The sequence below is a fragment of the Phymastichus coffea genome, unplaced genomic scaffold, assembly GCF_024137745.1.
Source record: "Phymastichus coffea isolate CEN01 unplaced genomic scaffold, Cenicafe_Pcof_1.1 PCOF00028, whole genome shotgun sequence".
NCBI lineage: Eukaryota > Metazoa > Arthropoda > Insecta > Hymenoptera > Eulophidae > Phymastichus > Phymastichus coffea.
The window spans coordinates 46,397-68,160 of NW_026706839.1; the positions used below are offsets into that span (position 1 = coordinate 46,397).

The following is a 21,764-nucleotide window of genomic DNA, read 5'->3' on the forward strand; positions in this document are numbered from 1 at the left end:
AAAGATGGCTTTCGACCGGACAAAACGGCCGCGATTTGTTTCAGTGTGCCCGAGCGAATGCGGCGACAGAGCCTGCCTGCCGAACGGCGTTTGTTGCGATTCGTCGTGCTTGGGCGGCTGTACTGGCGAGACAGAGTGGGATTGCCGCGTGTGTCGCGAAGTGGTGGTGAATAAGACACGCTGCGTCAGCACCTGTCCGCCGGGAACCTACAAATTCCTTAATCGGCGCTGCATCACCCAGCAAGAGTGCCACACCATGCGCAAGCCACGCGAGATGGCCAACAATGTCAATCCGTATCCTTACAAGCCGTTCAACAATGAGTGCAGCATCGATTGCCCACCCGGCTACGAGGAGTATAAAATCAACAGTGAGTAGCTTTCTTTGGGAATTGGGAATGGCCGGTATTGGCCGTTCAGAAGTGAGAATCCGTGAAAATTGAGTCTTTTCCCTTGTCGAATTAGATCAATGGTCGTGCAAGAAGTGCGAAGGGCCCTGCATGAAAGAATGCGGCGGCATGACGGTCGACAGCATCGCATCGGCGCAAAAGTTACGCGGCTGTACGCTCATCAAAGGCAACCTCGAGATTGCCATTCGAGAGGGTCAGAATATCGTTCGCGAATTGGAGGATAATTTGAGTGGCATCGAGGTGATCACCGGTTACCTCAAGATCTTCCGCAGCTTTCCGATAATATCGCTCAACTTCTTGAAAAATCTCACGGAAATACGCGGGGACGAGCTCGAGATGAAGGATTACACGCTCGTCGTGCTCGACAATCAAAATCTCCAAGAGCTCTGGAATTGGACTACCAAACCTAGGCTGAAGATCGGCTCCAGGAAAGACCCCAAAGTCTCGTTCCACTACAACCCCAAGCTTTGCTTGCAGGTGAGCAATTGCGCGAAGCCAAGAATTTTTCCGCTCTTCGGTGCGCGGCACAATCGTAATTTTTTCGTCGCCAACAGACGATCGAGGCCCTCCGCGAGCGTACGGGCTTGAAACCTTTCACCGACATTGAGGTATCGTCGACGAGTAACGGCGACAAAGTAGCTTGCAACGTAACGGAAATCAAGACGGCCATACGAACGATTTCATCTAAAGCGGCGATCATCATCTGGGAGCCGTTCGTACATCACGACATGCGTACTCTCCTTGGCTACGTTATCTACTCGAAGGAAGCACCTTATCAGAACGTTAGCATGTACGAGTCGAGGGACGCTTGTGGTGGCGATGGCTGGAAAGTCGACGATGTGCCTGCTTCCGAGGACAATGGCAATATGGCACGTCAGAATACCACTAAAGATCAACTTTACAAGTACGTACACGCCAAATCCCTAGATTTTGGATTTGATTTCTTTTTCCGGTCGAGTAATCACATCCGAGGGGTTTTCCTCTTTTCGCAGAACGTACACTCAGAACATGATACTAATGATGCTCAAGCCGTTCACTCAGTACGTTTACTACGTCAGAACCTATACCATATCGACCGAACGCTCCGGAGCTCAGAGTAAGCTCAATTACTTCACCACGCTGCCGGGACAGCCGTCGGCAGTGCGTTCACTTACCATCTACAGCAATGCCAGCGATACGCTTGTCATCAGCTGGTTGGAACCGTCCGAACCAAACAGTAATCTCACGCATTACAAAATCATTGGCAAACTAGAACACTACGACTTGGTCTACTTGAGACAGCGCAATTATTGCGAAGAACGTGAGTAACTCTTTTTTTAAGACACTTCGCGGATTCGATTCTATCAGTTCCATGTCGACTGTGTAGCACTGAGACTTCTGGAACCGAAGCCAATTGCCGAAATCGCCGCCGAGGAGAAACTTCGCGCTGAGAAAGAATTGCAAGCGTCGAAAGAGCCAGAACCAGGGGCTTGTACTTGTCCGAAGCGCGAGACCGTTCCTTCGGAAAAAGAAGCTTATAGCTCGATCGCTTTCGAGAACGCGCTGCACAATCAGGTTTACATCAAACGCTCCAACAATGTCCGACGACGACGCGATACAACTACCGATAGCTTCATGCTCGAGGTTGTAAGGATGAAGCGTGAACTCAATTCTTATCAACAGGTTCGTACTCGACTAACTTTCTTTGCCCATCGAGTTTTTAATGTAACTTCAACGTGAAAATATACTTGTCACAGGAGAAAGGCATGATCAATCAAAGCAAAAAATTGGTAAGCAGCATAGCAAAAGATCGCGATCCGATGCGTCAACAGGTTGACGAAGCAACGCCGGACGGCGCTTATCAAATGTTCGAGCGTCGTGTACCGGCAACAGAGAACAACTTTGTCATGCGTAATTTGCGCCATTACGGCAAGTACAACATCATGGTGATGGCGTGCCGTGAGAAAACAGCCAATCCATCCGAACCCGAATGCTCACCCGAGTCGATGAAATCGATGCAGACAATTCGTATGGATAATGCCGATGATATTGACTCGGAAACGTTCATAGTAAAGACGCAATCGGGTAACGATAGTACCACCACTGTCACCCTTTATTGGCAAGAACCCCCGTTACCTAACGGTGCTATTGTAACTTATCATATTGAATATAGGAGAGTCGAAACTGCGAGTGTAAGTGGATGGCTCCTTTTTCTTTTTTGTTGAGGTTTTTCATCAATTATAAATTAAAATATTCCACTGACTTTTTAGCTCAAGATTTTTCCCGTATGTATAACTGGCGATCAATTTCGTGAACAAGGCAACTCGCACACCTTGACAAATCTATTGCCAGGAAATTACTCTGTTCGAGTGAGAGCAACGAGTTTTGCTGGAAATGGTGGCTATACTGTGCTCAAAACCTTCCTGATTCCGGAATCTAACTTATCGATGCCACCATGGAAAGTGACCGTGATCGTCTTCGTCTGCTTGCTGTTCTTCGTATTTGCTATCGTTTGCGGTGGTTACTTATTCAAAGAACAGTTCTTGCGCAATGTACCAAGCGTAAGGCTCATAGCTACCGTCAATCCCGAGTACGTCAGTACTACTTACCAAGCCGATGAGTGGGAGCTACCCAGAAAAAGGATTCAATTAGGTAGAGAACTTGGAAACGGCTCGTTTGGTATGGTTTACGAAGGTACGATCAGAGATCTCATTGAGGACGAGAGAGGAATCAGATGTGCTGTTAAGACTGTCACGGAGAATGCAACGGACAGGCAAAGAGTCGAATTTCTCAATGAAGCTTCAGTCATGAAGTGAGTACTATTTTAGACCGCTATTTTTTCTCTAAATACCAAGGAAAACCGATAAATTAATAATAACGAATCTAATATTTTCCAGGGCATTCAATACTCACCACGTAGTAAAATTACTCGGTGTAGTATCGCAAGGTCAACCAACACTCGTAATAATGGAATTGATGGTGAATGGCGATCTGAAGACATATCTCCGAAGTCACCGCCCCGATCAGTGCGAGAATTTCGCTCGTGAACCTCCAACTTTGAAACGCATTCTGCAAATGGCCATTGAAATAGCTGACGGTATGGCGTATCTGACCGCTAAGAAATTCGTTCATCGTGATCTGGCTGCGCGTAACTGTATGGTGGCTGACGACTTGACCGTCAAGATTGGTGACTTTGGTATGACCAGAGATATATATGAGACGGATTACTACAGGAAAGGCACGAAGGGCCTACTACCCGTCAGGTGGATGGCACCGGAAAGCTTAAAAGATGGCGTATTCTCGTGCTCCTCTGACGTCTGGAGTTATGGTGTTGTGTTATGGGAGATGGTGACATTAGCTTCGCAACCTTATCAAGGCTTGTCTAATGATCAGGTACTTAATCATACAACACAATATAATTATAATTGAAACATGCTGAATTCATAAAACATTTTCTATATATGTAATTATCTTTTTATAGGTCTTAAAGTATGTGATTGAAGGAGGTGTCATGGAAAGACCAGGTAACTGTCCAGATGCGATGTACTCATTGATGAGATTAACCTGGAATAAGTGGGCACCTCTAAGACCTACCTTTATCGATATTGTGGGGATGCTTTTGCCGGAAGTTAATGCGGAAGCTTTTGAAAGAGTTAGCTTTTATCATAGTACTCAAGGCGCTGAAGCTAGAAAGTACAATCCAGCTTCAGCGCCAACGACAGCGCAAACTCTGGCGCTTCCACCTTCCGACAAGTAAGTACTCAAGAGAGAAAACTTATCTGCAATACTAATTAAAATCAGTTTTGCTTTTTTTAGTGCTTTAGAGCTAGTAACTTTACAAGGTGTACGGGAAGAGGACGTAGAAGGTGAAGAAAAGGCGCCTCTACGTCAAGACTTTCCAGAATTCTCATCGTTCGAGCCAGTGACAAACGGCTCGTCAGGTCATTTCGGCATGGAATCATTTACTGACAGCACAACCAAAACACCAAAGGCTCTTACCTTCATAGATCTCAATTCGTCTAAGACACCCTTGAGAGCTGGCTTCGATGACTTTGACGGCGTATCTGCGGGTTCACTCGCCTCGAGTAAAGACGCATTGAATTTACCTTTCACCGAGGATAGTGTTCAGTCCGTGAAAAACTCGCCATTCGCTCATCAGAAGTCTTCCTCTAAGAGCAATGTCAGTCAGAGTTCTGCTGGCAGGTCGTCGCTTAGCCCTCAAAGTCCTAGCATCACTGCGGTCAATTCTGGTTTGTTCAAATCTTAAAGTTAAAGTGTTTTCTTATTCTTCCGTAGACTCTTAATCTGCGAATTTCGCATGTCTTACGACAGAGAGAACGTTATTTGGTATTATATTTTCAGTTCTCATTATCAATACAAACATTAAAGGAGCGTTATATTTTAAATATATTCAAATTCGTGATAAAGATTTTAGTTCACCAACTGATATATTTGATTATCAACGCATAATTATGGACCTGTAATGATGTGTTCAACATGATATTTATCAGTACCTTCAATAACATAATACCTTAATACGATAGTCATGTCAAAACTTATGGGTACATGATCTTTCGAAATACAGTGTTTTATTAGGAAATTTCACATCCATAATACATTGCCATTCGGACTTGAAATTAATTTATAGTCAAGTGGCGTATGAATATGCACATTCTCTAAACAGCATGTCTGCAGAGAAATCTTTACAAGTAATAGATTAATTAATAGCTTATTTTATTAATATAGGAAACCGACCGAGTTCGTCACTCATATCAAGCACACGCTCGGATCCAGAGTACGAAAACCGCAGTCCAGAAGCATTGGATCAGCAGCTGCAATCTCGCGACATCACAGGGCTCCACGTGAGTTTTCCATCGATGGACGCAATAGATTCGGACGAGCCAAGTCCAACGGCAACTACGACGACTCCACCGCCAAGGAGTAGTGATACTGAGAGTTCAGTCAAGTATCAAGTAAAACCATCACCGACGAGTGATCAGCAACAACCGACAACACCGTTGAATAACGGCTATATCGGTGGTGCGAATACGTAGCCTTGCGAGGAAGGCCGCTTGAACAGCGGTCTCACTGGCATTCGTAGGGCCGTTAGCGCCTAAAGCGCAGTATTCATCAACTCTCTTTCTCTCTCACTCTCTCTTTCTCACTCTCTCTCTCTCTCTCTCTCTCTCTCTCTCTCTCACTTACTCAGTCACTTTATCTCATTTTCTCATTATTTCTCTGTTTGTAATGTACATTGCCAACGCGAGGGATTTATATTAAAAATGGAAATAAACGTGTTGTGTTGTGCTTCCCGGGAGAGATTAGTAAAATATTGCTATTATTGATTGGCTTTGAAAAAAATTTTTTTAATTACACGTGAAAAATTTTTTGCATTTGCTCTCGTGCAGAAGCTACAGAAAAACTTAATATTATTGTATTCGTATGTAGGTATGAGACGAAAAAATGGTTTAAACATATTTATCATTATTTATATAATTGCATATGAGTGTAGCGATATTATGCTAAGGACTTGCATTTTTTTAAAACCGCCGTTCGTTAGCTGTTGACGTATGTCTATTGCGATAAAGGACTTATTTTTAAGTTCCTCTGACAGCGAGAGAGAAACTGGAGAAATTTATGTTACACATGATATTCCTTTAATTCCTTAAATTTTTTTGTTTTTCTTCTGTATTCTTTTTTAATGTTAAGCTCGCGGTATGTGTCTTGATTCCGTCTCCCATTTGTAGAAAGAAAAACTGTATTTTTCTTCTTCCTCGTTTTTTTTTAAACGAGTATAGGGTGTTCTTGTTGTTGACGACTGAGATTAGCAACGATGTAATGTTTCAAACTTTCCTCACAGTGTTATTTAAAAAAAGGGAACTCTTCGACTCGAGCATTATATTTTGATAAAAAAAAGATCAGTGATCTCATTTCTTAACCATAAATACGATCAATATTACATAGAACGAATCATGACTCTCAATGAAATATGTTCACCTATCAAAATAAAGTGCTCGATGAGAGATTTCCTTTTTGATAAATAAAGCAGACTTCGAGTTATCAAAGATTCTTATATGGAATTCCACGAAGTGTTCATGAAGAAAAAAAATACTACGAATGAAAAAATATAATGAAATGTAAAATACGAAAAACAAGTTTAGCTGAGGAAAAAGTTGAAAGAAAATTTCGAAGCCGTCGTACGGAATCCTCGCGCGCGCGCGTGCGTGTGCGTATCTGATATACAGACAATATTTATAACTTCTCGTTTAATTTTTTGCATGCCGCGAAATGAGAGAAAATAAAAAAAGGGAAAAACATCGTTAGATTTTAAGCGAACTATAAATGATAAGAAAACGAAGCAAACTACAATAGGAATGAAGTCAAACAAACGTTGACTGCAAATTTGTAATTTCATTCACCTCCGCCAGCGTTTCTCGCTTGAACTGATTAATTGACTAAGAGCGTCTAAAAAAAATATATAATGATTGAATGTGTCAAAAGAATCTTCCTATTTCCGTCACTGGCCGTAATCGCTTGCTCGTTGACACTGTACATATATATTTTTTGAAAAAGTGTTCAAAGATCTAATTACGTTTAACTCAATGGAAAATACTTGTAGTAAGAAGGAATAATATCTTCGGATTTAAACAATCATTTTCATACATTTCCAATCATAACTGAAGAGAAAATTAATTATGGTGCGCTAATCTTTTTACAATCATTCCTTGAATCTAGTACCTGGCAGTCTAAAATAGAAAGGGTCAAAAGAAAGTTTTTATAGGTTACTATGCATTTTTCATTGTTTAATCGTAATAATAAATCTTGGCTTTCCATCGAATGAAAAAAATTATAAGCTTCGGACATCGCAAGCCATAAAAAAGATAAATATAAAAGATATTTTTAAGCGCATAAATTTTGAATTTTTCTTTTTAGACAACGATCTATGTAAAGAGAGTTGCGCTTGAACCTTAACGAGAAAATTTGGCATGTAAAGAGGCTATTAATATTGTTTTGTCGATAAGGAAATAACAAAAAAGAGGAAAAAATTTTGAAGATATGATAACAAAACAATCCAAAAAAATGCAAATCCAAATGAAGCACATAATGTATGTATAAGTTCTAGGAGACATGAATGCGTGTTGTATGTATGTCTGTCTTGATATGCGCGACAACTGACCAATGTAAAACGCGATTTCGTCACTTTTACCCGCTGTGTTCTCTGCTAAGTCAGTTTAGTTGACTGTTTTCCCCATCCCTCATTGTAAAGTTTATATTTTTGTGGAATATTTTGTACAGTCGTCTCACGAAATATCTACCGTTGCGCCTGGATGGATCTCTTTAACGAATGAGAGATGACAAAATACAAGCAGCTGTTATTTTTCCTTCGAGCATTTTTCTTAATTAGCGAAATATTTACTTGCCTTTCGAAAAAAAAATATTTTTGCTCTGCTTATCACGCAATCAAATACTTTTCTTCTAAAGAGAATTACAAATATATTCCAACAATTTGCGTTCAATCAAATGCTAGTCTACTCTCTTATGATTATTTTTTGATTACTGATAAAATGGTTGCGATTTATTCTGTAATTCTCTGTGGTAGGAAAAAGAATATTTTTTTTCTATCGGTAACAAAAACTCAACTTTAATGTAAGTTCGATACGCATAAATTTCGACTAAACAAAATACTATTTATTCTGATATTAAGTACAATGTCGTTCGAGTGCACCGCGCCAGATCGAATATATTTTTCGCTTATGCCCCGTCAAGTTAGCGAGTAAAAGAGGCACCGAAGACATTGTTCATTGATCTGCAGACATTTGGGTAGCTTAAATTATTTTTTTGAAAAAACAATAATCAATTTCTTTTTGTGCGTTTATATAAAGTTTGTATCAGTATTTGTTTTATTAAATTTACATTAGACAATTCGACGATTGATAAAAAAGTGTCTCTTTTTAGTTACACAAAGTTACCTGCAGTATTTGCTTCATGATAACAATAAACAGCATTTAAGTGGAATATATAGACATCAGATTGTATTCTGCAGCCCGAGCAATACTTTTTACGCATAAAAGCGATATACATTAAGCTGAAAAATAACTGGAAAAACTAGTGTTATATTTAGGTAATATTGATGATAAATTTAATAACACAATAATTATTGATGCACATGATTTGTACATAGAAGGAACATTAATGAGAAATGAATGATATGTTTTACTTTTCAAAATATAATTTAAGACACCTAAACTTTGCAATTTAAAAAAAATAAATAAATAAACAGAACAAAATATGAAGAGCCTTCGTATTTTGTTATGTAAATGTAAATCTTCGATGAAAATAAAGGCTGCTTTGTTGAAGGCCGCTCGGTGCTAATACTGCCCTGCGCATAAAAAGCTGAAACAAACGACGTAAGTACGGCGTATGTCCCGAAGAGTTTTGTCTCTCTCGTTATAAAGCTATGTCTGTCGAAGGCACACTATCCTGTTTTCTTTCGAGTCTTTGCGCCTTCGATAAATAGAGGAGAGAAATTAGACTGCTTTAGCCCAGTAATAGTAAAGATTGAGACGATTTGAAATTGTTAAAGATCTAATGTTGTTATGCATTTGTTTTTTCGTTTTCTTTCTTCATTCCTTACTCTCTATTTCCATTTTTACATTTGTTACCGATTTTTGCCGTACAATAGACAACACTAAAAAATATAAAAAATTGCTTAGGCGTTAGATCGCGACGACACATTTTATTCATTTATCTTTTTAAATTCACGCCAAAATCGTGCATAACAGCGTTGTAAATTCATTGAAGGTAAAAAACGGCAGGTAATTATTGCTGAGATCCGAAGTGACTTTTGATTGACGGTTGTAGGGAATAATAGGAATGACAGGACATATTGAAAGAAAGAAAATTAAACAGTTAAACTACACGAGCAACGCAATATAAAGTTGAGAAAAAATATAACTAGACACATTGAGCCTCAAATACAAGACTGATTAGCTAAACCCCCTGTATAAACATATGTAATCTCGCAATCGATAAGTTTACTGAATAATAGTAAAAAGTAAAAAGAAAATCCGTCGGAGTTTGATAAGGAAAGGGAACGTTATTGCGACGCATCCTTTTTCTTCCAAGTGACTTCGCAAAACATACCCGCTTGTACATGTATATAATTACTATAGCCTTTAAGTATGCATAAATTCAATCGTAATAAAGATCGAAGTACCAGTGACCTAACAGACCTATTTTAACCGTACGCTTTACATTTACAAAAAAAGTAAAAAAATATCTCGTGTACGTGCATGTGTGTGGGCGTGTATGTGTGCGTGTGTGTGCGCGCGTGTGTGTGTGTATATATATATAAGAAAAATACAAATCAATGTACGTTTTTAAGGCAAAAGATGTAAATTGCGTTCAGTTTGTCATAAATGATTATTAGTTGATTAGTGTGGCAAAGTTGTACAGGCCTGAGATGTATCATCCGTTTATACATATAGAGTCGGAACAAAATACGTAATATCTAAGTAGTATGTAACGTATCTTCAATGATTAATTTCTTCTTATTTGTAATCAAAATATCAATAAGATGCATTGGTGAGCAACGAAAACCGACTGCGACGTGTCGCTCTCTTAGACTTCCTCTCTTCCAGGTTCCTTTCTCTCTCTCTCTCTCTCTCTCTCTCTCTCTCTATCTATCTATCTATCTATCTATCTATCTATCTCTCTTTCATTCTCATCTAGCTCTATCTTTTCTAATAATATACAAGCAAACGAAAAATATTGTATGTCTGCGCTCTATAGATGTAAGTCGATGTCGTTTTCATCATTGTCAACGAAGAGAACTTTTTCTCTGCTGCTTGTATATTAAATCAGCGTAAATTACTGAACATATATATGATTTCTCTAAGTCTCCGAATGTGTTCCATAGAAATTAACGAAGCTATTCATACGATAATATTTTATATCCAACTTTGCGAATGTTATATATGTTCAGTTTGTGTTACCAATTGTTCGTGTACATATATGTGCTGCACATTAAATACACATATAAAACCACTTTGATGAAAATCATCGACCGAACTACATGACGAAAAAAATCTTAATTTATAAGTAAAGAAAGTTTGTTGTTTCTCATCATTCGACAGATACTAATTTTCATTTGTACAAAGTATAAGGCAAAATCTTTCTTATTTTATTAATGCTGAGTGTAATAAATAAGCTTACCACCACATACAACTGTAAATACCTCGATCAATATTGTTGCCGCGATTATTATGGCAATCAAATTCTATCTCGTCATTGATCGTTACGTTCGAAAAATCATCATTTTGTTCGTATGTTCGCGCTAGTAAAAACTTTTCTTTACTGTGCATATGACACCACTCGACTCAAATCATATTCGACTGTTGATCAAATCACTTCGCATCTCTGTTAATCGATTCTCATAAACAAAATCGTCGCACACGTTTTCGCATAAAAAAAATACAAATGTTCGCAGTCTGGTTTTCGATCATCAAACTGTTCCACGAGGTCATATCAATTTACGATTCCTTTCCTTAAGTCGTTCGGTTACCATGCCACTGAAAATTCGTAAACATTAATCTTACGCTTTATGAAGATTATTTTTTTTCTATGTCCCATACATTTTTCATTCTTATTTTTTACAATTAGTATAGATCGTTCGCTGTCAATGTCCAAGGCCACAAGAAAAAATCTTCGAATTTATTAGTGTTGTATGTAACATTGCGTCACCGCCTCTTGTACCTTCTTTTTTTTAGGCTTTAGTTTAGCGGTTCTAATAATAAGTTGTTATCTTCCATACACATGCGCATATTTATGTAGAAAAAAAACGAAAGGGAAACGCCAAATCAATCTCCATTTGTATAAATAAATGTAAAGACAAAAAGAAGGAAAGATAGCCGAGCAAAGTCAGCGTTGACTTTTTGTAAAAATTCGATATCAAAGATTATTAGAAAAATGTTCTATATTGCTGAATAAGATACTGCTTAGAAGAATTATGGTGTTTCCCTTTGCGTTTATATTCTCGGTGCGAAGTCTTTCCATTTTACGAGTATACATAAAAACGAGAAAGACGTTCCAAAACTTATACGTCTTGACGTATCAGTGGTATACATATATGAGTAGTTACTTGAGTAAAATAATAACTACTCGTATATACTTCAACTTTATATATACGATTGAGAAGGTACTCGCGAATGGAACGAATTCCGGCCGCTGATCATACCGCAGATATATAATAAAATAAGGAAAAATATAAAATAGCCAGCGTACCCAATGTATTATATTAAATAGTAAAAAGCCTCGCTCGTATTCTCAAGTATTTAAGGATCTATTTGATTAAGTGCGTAAAATAAACAAATGAATACATATAATTATATATACATAAATGTATACATACACATAAACATTATTATTACTATTACTACTAAAATTGATTGCTTTTCTTTCACACAATACCCCCAAACGCCTATTTTATTCAGTTGGAATTTATACGATACGACTTACGTTTATAGAATGTAGAGCGTGCTGATGAAATTTTTTTCAAAATAATCTTGAAATTGATAAATATTCTGATTTTTTTAATATTATTTTTTTATTTTTCCCAAAGTTTGAGAGTATTATGAACTTACGAGTTCCGGAGATAATGAATCATAATATCCATCTGAAGTCATATTAATCTTCTTGTAATCAAATCGATCGACATATAAACATCGCGTGCGGATTGGCATCGATGAATATAATAAACGTTTTATTTCTGTATAAATGTCTGTTTAGTCGAAATCGACTAAAATTCAAAGCCGTCAGTAGACGTACAATTACATACAGCACGACCACGCCAGTCAACACTACAAGGCAGCGCGCCACGTCATTTTAAAAACAAGCCTTAATCTAATCTTTGACTTCTATGACTCTCTCTCTCTCTCGCTCTCTATTTTTCTCACAAGAGGTCGCGTGTCGGAAGGAGAAGAAAGGTTGGGCCTACTTAAGTTCAGTTTCAGCACCGAGCATTTCCGGACTTGCTAATCGCTCTCAAGTAGATTTCGTGATCAATCAGCAGTTTTCCCTACTATTATCGTTCCGCCACATTTAAATATTGTTTTTGTTTATACGTGAGTACAGTATTATTTTTTTTTGTGTCATATAGTTTTCATCAAATCATATACTTTCAAATAAATTCAAAAAAGTTGTGTATGCACGAGTTGCCCGCGTCCGCGGTCGTGTCACGTACATTTCAAAATTTGCGAAATATCTTCAAATCTCTTCATCTCGATCTTTTTATCACTATCTCATTCATTCCTACAGCTCTTTGCTTCTTTGACTTCTGGGGTGGCGTGCCAACGACCGCTGCTTCGCAGCCTATACTTAATATTCACTGCATCGAACCATTCAACCGCTGCCTCGCAGCTTATACCTAACATTCGCTGCATCAACCGATTCAACCGCTGGCTCGCAGCTTATACGGACAGACGCGACAAACACAAAATCACACACACAGCACTATCACGCAATATCATCTGTAATCTTTTTTCTTTTCGAGGGCGTTTCGGAGCCAAAATTATATTTAATTTGACTCCTAAGTGATTTTTTATTTGTTACTTCCACTCTCGTTCCTCCATTTCGTATTAAGTCCTAAATATAATTTATGTACGAAATAAAAAAAAAAGAGTTCTTTTTCCTTCGCGTTGAAGCGAAAGAACAAGGGGCAGGGCCTTCGGCTCGTACATACAGTGTCTGTAGGCTCACGCAACAAATAATAACTTGCTAGACTTCGCGAACACCCAGAAGTGCACTCCGTTGCTGTACTTGAATCATACTTATTTTGCACTGAAGGATAGTGCAGGGCGCGAGTTTTTGCTTCATTACAGTTCTCGAATGACGATCATTGAAAAGTGTTTTATAAGTGTCAACGAAATAATTTTTTTATTGAATAATGTTGATTCTGAATTAGTAGATTGCTAAAGTGTAATTCACTGTATTCAATTTCAATAAATTGGATACATAACATTGTTTATAAAAAAAATTTAAATTTCAAATAAAACACTATATTCGAAACTTGCGCCAAAAATAATATTCAGTAATGAGATTATACTGTTGGTAAAGTAGAGTAAGTATACATGAGTAGCGATTGAGCAACGTGAACTATGGCGCAGTCTGGCTCCGACAATTCACAGCAGTGCAGTTTAGATAATAATAATTCTTTACCCAGACTCGTAATTTTTCTAGTACAACGCTACGATAAATAATAGGTGCAGTTCTTGATGAAGGTAAGGGGGTAACGTCTTCGATTTCTCAACCTATTTCAAAACAACAGTCGAATCAACAGGTACGCTAAGTTGTTTACGTTTTCATAGTAAACTGGAATTTCGGATTATTTGATAAATAGTTATTTACTGATATATTTTGAATCTAAGTAAAAGTAAACAAACGTATACAAGTAAGAATAATTGTGTAAAACTTATATATTTAAAATAAACTAATATATTTACTGTGTACATGAATTAGGTTTCATGTATTTGTTAGCAAATTTTTATTCCGATGACTGCAGTTTAACTATAAAATTGAATTAATATTTAATTTTTATGTTACGTTACATTCATAGCGAGAAATTGTGCTAAATTAGTTTATTGAAACAAACTATTCAGCTTTGGAAGAGGTTATAATTTATATCTTTAATACCACCATCTATATTCATTTAAATTTTGTACTGTGAAATTCGAATATATTTGTAATTTATCCTACCTCAAATTAACATCAGACTTATTGATAAATAAGAAACCTTGTTTAAATTATTTATGATAAATTATTTTGTTGTTCCCTTCACAAAATAAAAAATAAAAAATTTATTTAAGAATTTATTTAAGAATTTATTTAATAACCAAAGTAATCTCTACAAACAGTTATTTATATGATGTTTTTTCTTTTTTCAAGAAGAATCGAAGGATGGCTAAGTACCCAAAACCAGCTAATATGCCGTATACCGACAGCTGGTGTCAAACTCACGTCAACGTCGTCGACGCTAATTTTACGTGGACAATTAACAATTTCAGCTTTTGTAACGAGAAACCTGGCGAAGCCCTAGAATCAACAGTAAATTTATTTTCGAAATATTTTTTATTTAAAATAAATGTAGGGTTGCTTGTAAAGGTGAAATGTAAATCATATGTCAAATATCTGATTGTTTTACAAACACTCCATCAAACATTTTTGTAACAACTTTAGAGTTTCATTGAATTATGGTTATTGAAAAATAATTAAGTAAATATCCCGAAAAATTGCAGATATTTTCATCGTCAATGAATAGTGCGCTGAAATGGCGGCTTCAATTCTATCCAAGTGGCAACAATCAAGAGAACAAGGACTACGTATCTCTGTTTCTACACCTCGTAACCTGTGACAAGCCAACGATCAAAGTCGACTTTAAATTCTGCGTAATCGACAAGGATGGCCGTGAAGTGAACGAGCGCAAGACAAGCGAGAAATGGCAGTTCTTTCAAGGTCGTCAATCGGGTTTCCCAAAGTTCATCAAGAAAGATCACGTTCTCGACCCAAGCAACGGCATTTTACCTCAAGACAAGTTACGCATCGTATGTACAATCAGATCGGCCACAGGTAAGGTCGATCGCATAAGTCTTGACAGTATGTTTCCGCAGTCGCCAAATCTGCTCAACCAGTTGTCCGAAGACTGGACACAAGCGCTTGAAGAACAATCATTTAGCGATGTCACCCTTGAGTCTTGCGACGGCATTAAACTAGCTGCACACAAGGTCGTGTTGGCAGCGAGGTCGCCGGTGTTTGCCGCGATGTTCGAGCACGACATGCGCGAACGACATGATAGTAATGTTCTCATTCACGACATCGAGCCCGACATTCTCAAGTCCATGTTGAGATTCATTTACACAAGTCGAGTCGAAGATTTGCATTGCCAAGCTGCTAGGTTACTCGCTGCTGCTGATAAGTATGCCTTGGATGGACTCAAAGCCATTTGTGAGCAGAGTTTATGCAAAGGGTTGAACATTGAGGATGCAGCCGAGTGTCTAGTAGTAGCTGAGCTTTACAGAGCTTGCAAATTGAAAGATAAGACGTTGAATTTTATTAGGGTACATTTGAGGGAGGTCCTGGAAACGCCAAACTTCAAGGCTCTTGCCAAAGACCAACCAGCTCTCATGGAAGAGATACTCAGATCTATGACTAAATCGTGATTCTGTATGTATTAGATTAATGAAATAACGGAGCTGCACTTTGAATTTACTGTTGATTTCATATTCAGCTTTACTTTCGCTTTTCTACAAATTTCGCGTCTTTTATTTTACTAACGAAATTATTTTAGTATATTTTTTGTAGTATACGATTAAAATGATTGATGCACTAATGTTTATTAATTTAATTTGACAAATTCTAAAAAAAGAATTGTTATAATCGACGTAAACTGTAAATTACTGTTATCTTTCAAATTAAGATACCAGTTTTACACGTATCAGTTAGAATTTTAATTAGTTTTTGAGACTGTGCATTCCAGGCTGTAAGTATAGTTAGATTTACTCTACTTAAGTCTTAGATTAAAGATTATTACAAATGAGCGTGCCACTATGTTTATAAAATAGTAAAATAATTGACTAGATTGTAAAAATTGTAGTTGAAGATTGTAAGTGCAAATGATAAACGGACGATGTATAATTGTATAATAATATTGTAATTTGTACACGAATAGATCGAAATCACGTAAAAAATGCCCCTTATTCCGTGACCGATTAAACGTACAAAGTCATCTGAACAAATCGTGACATACATTGTAATAAATTACCTGTATTTTTGATAAATAAGAATATCTTCAATTAAAGTTAACTTTAGATTCGTTTTCCTTCACCCGAGCGCTGCATTTCAAATTATAACCCGAAATTAAAAAAAAATTAAATTGACGGGAGAAAAACATAAGGTGGGAAAGTTTTTGTGAATAAATTACATTGCCCTTTTTTGGGGCAAATAAACACCGGTTAATATAATTAAAGCTTCGCATATATGCTGTAATTTTCATTTTCTACGGGTAAGTCTGGTTTGAGTGATTACTATCGAGAGATTTTTTAAATTGTATAACTTTTTTTATAGTTTGTTTCGGACGTTACTTTTGATGAATAAAAAATTCATTTTTTATTTTGTACGACTGTCAGCATGTATTGACTTGCCGAACGAAAAGTTGAATGATTGTTATTCATCACAAATGAAATGTATCGCTGTTTGTTGCACAATAATTAGATATTTATCGTTTCCATATATAAACATTACTAACATACATCGTTAAAATGAAACGCAATATTGAAAATGACAACTGAAAAGTGCATAGCTACATCATGCATAAATGCAACACAAGCCCGTTAGCTGCTTTGTAGGTAGTCCCTCGAAAAGAGCAACACGGAAACGTCGCCAAATATAATTGGCCAACGCGACTAACTGTAAAAATGCAAAGCAAGGGACAAAAGATGGGAAAGCTACCCCGTTAGAGTAGATTGCGATCCAGGTGAGCTTTAATCCGGAGCGCATTAATCAATATGAAACGAGTGTATTTTGTTTACGGTATTGCCGAAATGCACATTATTTATGGTAACATGGCGACTCTCTGTTGAATGGTTAACATTTCCCGTGACGCGTAATTATTTTTAGAGAGAGAGAGAGAGAGAGAGAGCGGCTTGCCATTCGAAATTGCATGTCACAAAATCAAACCAGCGATTTGACATTGAATATAAAATTATTAAAGAGCCACAAGAGCAGTTTCGCAAAGGCAAACGAAAGAAAATGGAATAGCGTCCTAGTCAGCTGCAAATAATAAATTGTAGCACAGAGAGAGCGAGCCTAATGATTGCATAAAAAATGCGAATAAATGAGCGACGGAGAGAGAGAAATAGAGGAGGTGCGCGCGCGAGCGTCAGCTGTGAACAGCGATGTAATCGAGCGCCGAGATAACGCGTCCGCAAAATACAGCAGCCCGGATGTGTGCTCCTTCGTCGTCGTTCCTCGAACCTAAGATACGTTCGCGTGCGGGAGAGACACCGTTAAACGACGCTTGTGTCAATCAGCTTCAATGCATCATTCAGTCCTGCGCCGATTGTTAACAGTAACAGGTTTTTCTTTTCCTGTTGCTCTAGTTCTTACGAAAAATGCGGATTGCAAATTGTTACTCGATAATTGAGGAACGGGATGATATTGTATGCTGATAATGGCCCTCTATTCAGTGCGAACCCTGACGCAAAAAATCCATTCACTCTTATTCGAGCGGGCCCAACTCATTAAAACTTATTGAAAAAAGTAGAGTTTTTGATTCGGAGAAGTCAAAGAGTAACATGTTTGGTACTGTATTTGATATATATACAGGTGGGGTGAAAACAACAAAAGCAAATAAATTATTAATCGTGTCCTTTTTTTATTGAATAAATTATGAAGATGGAATAGTATTCGAAATGTTACTGTGGTTATAATCACAACTCTTTACTCATTATATCCGTTCCAATTCCAGAAATAAAAGAATTTTATGCTACTTATTTGAAGTCAATTCAAAAATACCCGTAACTCTGTTTTATTTTCTGTACGGCTGGTAAGATAAGTAAAAGTAACTGATATTGACAACGTTTGGCTTTGTTTAAGGTTCCTGTTAGCATGTCGGCAATCATGTTTTCTGCGGGCCAGCACTTGTAGACAATGATTTATCACTTTCTTATCCTCCAAGTTGTAGAGAAAGTGGGAGCATCATTACTGAGCATTTTGTTTTACTGCCATATTTTCGATTATCTATTAATTTGAGACGGCTTCCATCGTCTCCAAACATAGTATTTTTTCCGAAAACAGATCCCTCGATTTCTTCGAGTACGTCCACATCCCTTCCTGCCTTGTTTCAGCTCAGGTTTATTTAATGATAATGTTAAGCATTCTTCTTTACGGCATCCCGATCAATCGATAAATTTGCATAATGAAATGCACACCTGCTGTTCGATTTGCTATTGGTTTCATTGTTTACTCAGTCGGTGTCTGCGTACCCATTAAATTCTGAGAGCCCGTTGCTTTCACCGAGTTGCAGGTCATAATTTTTTTGTCCCTTTGGAGTAACGAACGACCCTCTTTACTTTTATTCAATCGGTTTCAGTAGGACTGTTATTTCGTTCGAAATTAAAACGCTCGTAGTCTGGTAATTAATCAACCCATGCATGCAACAATGCGCCAATAAGTTGTTCTGTATACTTTTGAATAATACTTTTTGTTATTAATAGAAATTGAAGAATGTCATATGGAAGAAAAATGTTACGATTATTTTAATAATCGGTTTAAAGATGTCTATGCTAAGTAATAGGGAAGGAGAAAACATAATCAAGTGTCATAAAGTGTCATAATTTTCAAATAAAATCATCTATAATTGAGTAGCAATTTTGGCTTATGGAATCGTGTAAACGTTTAATTACGTTAAAAGGTGTTCTTTCTTATCGATCAATTATTACGATGACCTACTATTCGCACTGGCAGATCTATACTTATGACCATGAATTCAATGTAAAGTTTCTCCGAAATTGATATTCATCAAATAGTACTATTATGTATCTTAAGAAATTAAAACACGACGAAGAAATGATTGGAAAATATTTGTATTACTATTTCAAAATCATTGGTATGGCAACTCTAACTTTTTCCACGGACATTAAGAAAAGCAAACGTCAAGAATATCTATTTACTCGATCGAAATTCGGAGCAGCATATAATGTATGTCTTTTAATAATTTTAACTGTTTCAAACTATTTCAGTATTAAAGTTATTTATGTAAGTTACGATACGCACAATCGGTCAAAATTTGAAAAAATCTTTGAAAATGCACAAAACTGCTTGACTTTCATTACCGCATCGTTCGCTCTGTTAACGTTAATTATTCGGCAAAGGAAGTTCACTGAGATTGCAAATAAAATAAGCGAAGCCAGATGTTCTACCATGAGTTTATTCAGCGAATCGTACCGTGAACAATCAATTGTAAAAATTATTACTTTGTTATTTTTCGTCACAGGAACGTTATGGTGCAGTGTCATAGTGTCGAGCTGTTTTAATAGTTCTTATTATGTAATTGTAGCTGGTCCCTTATACATAGATAATTTCCAAACCCAGATGTTTATGTTGCATTACAGCGTAATACTCCTATTAATTAGAAAAATGTTCAAAGTTGTGAACCTGGAAATTTCAAGATTTTTAAATAGACCAGAGTGGATTCCTGAACTCCAATGTTACCAGATAAAAAGTTCACGCCCAACATCGGCTAATTTGTTCCAGATTAGGTGTTTATACTATTCATTAAGCGAAGTATCACAAGATATATCTGATTTTTATTCCCAACCGATAATGATCAGCGTGTTTAATGTATTTTGTTCTTGCATATGTTTATCGTATTACATCATCAAGCCCATCGCTCTCGGCCGAAATTGGCTCTCTACGCATGTCGTTATTTCCGATATATCCAAATTAGCTCTACATTCCGTTTGCTTCGTTATTTTGACGATATGCATTGCTACGACAGTCAACGAGGTAATTATTTTATTTATCAAATGTCAAATGTAATTGAATAAGTACTGAACAGCGTTTGTTGTAATAGAGTAAGAAAACTGGTAGACTCGTCAACGGTACTATAATCAATTGCGAAAGTTTGAAAATAATTGAAGAGGTAAATATATCGCCAAATGCATTGATGGTTAAATATAACTTACATTATTATTTCAGTTACAGCAATTTTCTGATTTTATTGCACACGCTAATGTTCAGTTTACAGCCTTCAATTTCTTTTCATTAGACCAACCATTGGTTATCACGGTACTGACAAAGTTATCCTCATGCCTGTACAACATTGAAAGGATATTCATACTGCGTTTTTTATTCCAGATTGCAGGCTCAATTACAACGTATTTAGTTATACTTCTACAATTTCAGTGACGTTTTTCAGATCGTTTTTTGAGAAGAACTCCAATGAAGGAATCTCGCGGTAACATCGTTGTAACGATACTGCAGGATTTTGGCTTTTGGAAAAATAATACCAAGTTTATTTGATGCATTTGAAATGTTTTAAAATCAATCAGCTTACAGCTGCGCGTTGAAAAAGTGTAGCTTAGCCGTCAAGCACTCAATGTCTTTCTCGAAGAATAATTTTTCACGAGTACGATTTCGCGGTCTTTTTAGAATGGTGAGTTAATAAAGTGAGATTACTATTTCAATCTTTTTGATTTAGCTACAATGACTTTTCATGAAAGTCAGCAATAATTAACGTACACTATCCACGCTGTTGTGTATATTCTAAATACTAGGCTTATACAAGATCCTATGATTTTGTTGCCAGTGATCTGTATTCTGTTGATATTAGCCGATACTAGCGACGACAGATAAAATAAGATGGATTCGAGAATCAAAGGAAATTCTACGCTGCGAAGGAGATCGCGACCAAGCAATTATAAATGAAATATCTGTAATTATTTTTCTGATATCTGCCACTCACAATACAGGTGTACTTGATCATATTCGTACCAGAAACTTTGAACAATATTTTTCATTATTTCTTGTTGAAAAGGGGAATGTAAATGTATACCTGCGTGTTAGTAGTCATTATCCTGTGCGTATAATCATACATGATATGCACAAATCACGCTTCTGATGGAGGACATTTTTCTCGCTGTCAAGCACAAAGAAATAATACGCTTCACGCTTTGGAATTCAGATGCATATAATTTCGTTTGGGTAAGAAATGTACTGGAATACCTCGAGTGAAAAAGTAATTTATCTAGTGTTACTCTAAGCCAATAACTCATTGAAATTTCATCTTATTATTTGCAATACCGCATACCGCAAATTTAAGCAAAGCGGTAATTCTTCCCGTCCATACGCTTTTTTTTCATTAGAAATTCAGTACCTAGGCTTACCGATTAATAACAATGATGTTGATATCACGCTCGTGACAGTAGTGAAATTCGTGCAATTATTCCCTGAGACCTGTACAGTTATAATTATACTCACCATATCGATTACTTTTTTTATTTTTTCGCGTTACAAGCCCCACCAAGGTTGCTTTAATAACTTCGTAAACTCAATTAAAAGCACTAGCCCTTTTTATTATCTCCCTTTTCCAGGTCGTTAAAACGTCAGCCTCGTGTGCTCAATTTTAACATTGATAGTCTCAAAATAGACAGTGAATTACACGACTGTATATAATGAACATATGACCTTCGTTTCATAGGTTCATAAATATGAATTTGCAAGCACTAGAACGTGATATTTTTGTGTGTATGTTTTTGCGACGTATGTTGATTGTATTCTAAGCAAACGTTATTCAAAATTACAGATCAGCTACATTAGTGATTTACT

The 21,764-nt window shown here is 36.8% G+C and overlaps 3 protein-coding genes across 11 annotated transcripts in view; all 3 read left to right on the plus strand.

Annotated features, from left to right (window-relative positions):
• Positions 1 to 9,736, plus strand: part of LOC131662899 (insulin-like receptor) — a 37,258-nt gene extending 27,522 nt beyond the window's left edge. For both annotated transcript variants that reach the window (XM_058932878.1, XM_058932879.1), the window contains exons 6-16: positions 45 to 368; positions 463 to 884; positions 962 to 1,311; positions 1,400 to 1,707; positions 1,774 to 2,069; positions 2,144 to 2,578; positions 2,657 to 3,198; positions 3,284 to 3,779; positions 3,868 to 4,139; positions 4,203 to 4,636; positions 5,133 to 9,736. In XM_058932878.1, coding sequence (XP_058788861.1) covers positions 45 to 368; positions 463 to 884; positions 962 to 1,311; positions 1,400 to 1,707; positions 1,774 to 2,069; positions 2,144 to 2,578; positions 2,657 to 3,198; positions 3,284 to 3,779; positions 3,868 to 4,139; positions 4,203 to 4,636; positions 5,133 to 5,440 — 4,187 coding nt within the window. In that variant the 3' untranslated portion in view covers positions 5,441 to 9,736. The remainder of the gene's footprint in view (positions 1 to 44; positions 369 to 462; positions 885 to 961; positions 1,312 to 1,399; positions 1,708 to 1,773; positions 2,070 to 2,143; positions 2,579 to 2,656; positions 3,199 to 3,283; positions 3,780 to 3,867; positions 4,140 to 4,202; positions 4,637 to 5,132) is intronic.
• A 2,638-nt stretch (positions 9,737 to 12,374) lies between these two features.
• LOC131662738 (speckle-type POZ protein B-like) lies at positions 12,375 to 16,312 on the plus strand. 8 transcript variants are annotated; one of them, XM_058932615.1, is made up of 4 exons: positions 12,423 to 12,508; positions 13,646 to 13,722; positions 14,328 to 14,486; positions 14,678 to 16,312. In XM_058932615.1, exons 3-4 carry the CDS (start codon positions 14,340 to 14,342, stop codon positions 15,596 to 15,598), a joined length of 1,068 nt encoding a protein of 355 aa, XP_058788598.1. In that variant the 5' UTR covers positions 12,423 to 12,508; positions 13,646 to 13,722; positions 14,328 to 14,339; the 3' UTR covers positions 15,599 to 16,312. The 8 variants fall into 8 exon arrangements, with proteins under 8 accessions (XP_058788599.1, XP_058788600.1, XP_058788598.1 ...); XM_058932616.1 differs by lacking the exon at positions 13,646 to 13,722 and having other exon boundaries at positions 12,375 to 12,508; positions 14,331 to 14,486; XM_058932617.1 differs by lacking the exon at positions 13,646 to 13,722 and having other exon boundaries at positions 12,416 to 12,508.
• A 2,659-nt stretch (positions 16,313 to 18,971) lies between these two features.
• Positions 18,972 to 20,345, plus strand: LOC131662726 (uncharacterized). Its single transcript, XM_058932587.1, has 4 exons — positions 18,972 to 19,193; positions 19,692 to 19,943; positions 20,011 to 20,079; positions 20,295 to 20,345. Exons 1-4 carry the CDS (start codon positions 18,972 to 18,974, stop codon positions 20,343 to 20,345), a joined length of 594 nt encoding a protein of 197 aa, XP_058788570.1.
• Positions 20,346 to 21,764: the final 1,419 nt, after the last annotated feature.

Bases quoted from the DNA above. Each gene is read 5' to 3' on its own strand.
- LOC131662738 (XM_058932611.1), top strand. The intron at 14,487-14,677 runs GTAAATTTATTT...GAAAAATTGCAG, and splicing joins GCGAAGCCCTAGAATCAACA to ATATTTTCATCGTCAATGAA.
- LOC131662726 (XM_058932587.1), top strand. From the start codon at position 18,972: ATGTATCTTAAGAAATTAAAACACGACGAAGAAATGATTGGAAAATAT. The intron at 19,194-19,691 runs GTAAGTTACGAT...AATTTGTTCCAG, and splicing joins TCAGTATTAAAGTTATTTAT to ATTAGGTGTTTATACTATTC. The intron at 19,944-20,010 runs GTAATTATTTTA...TTGTTGTAATAG, and splicing joins TTGCTACGACAGTCAACGAG to AGTAAGAAAACTGGTAGACT.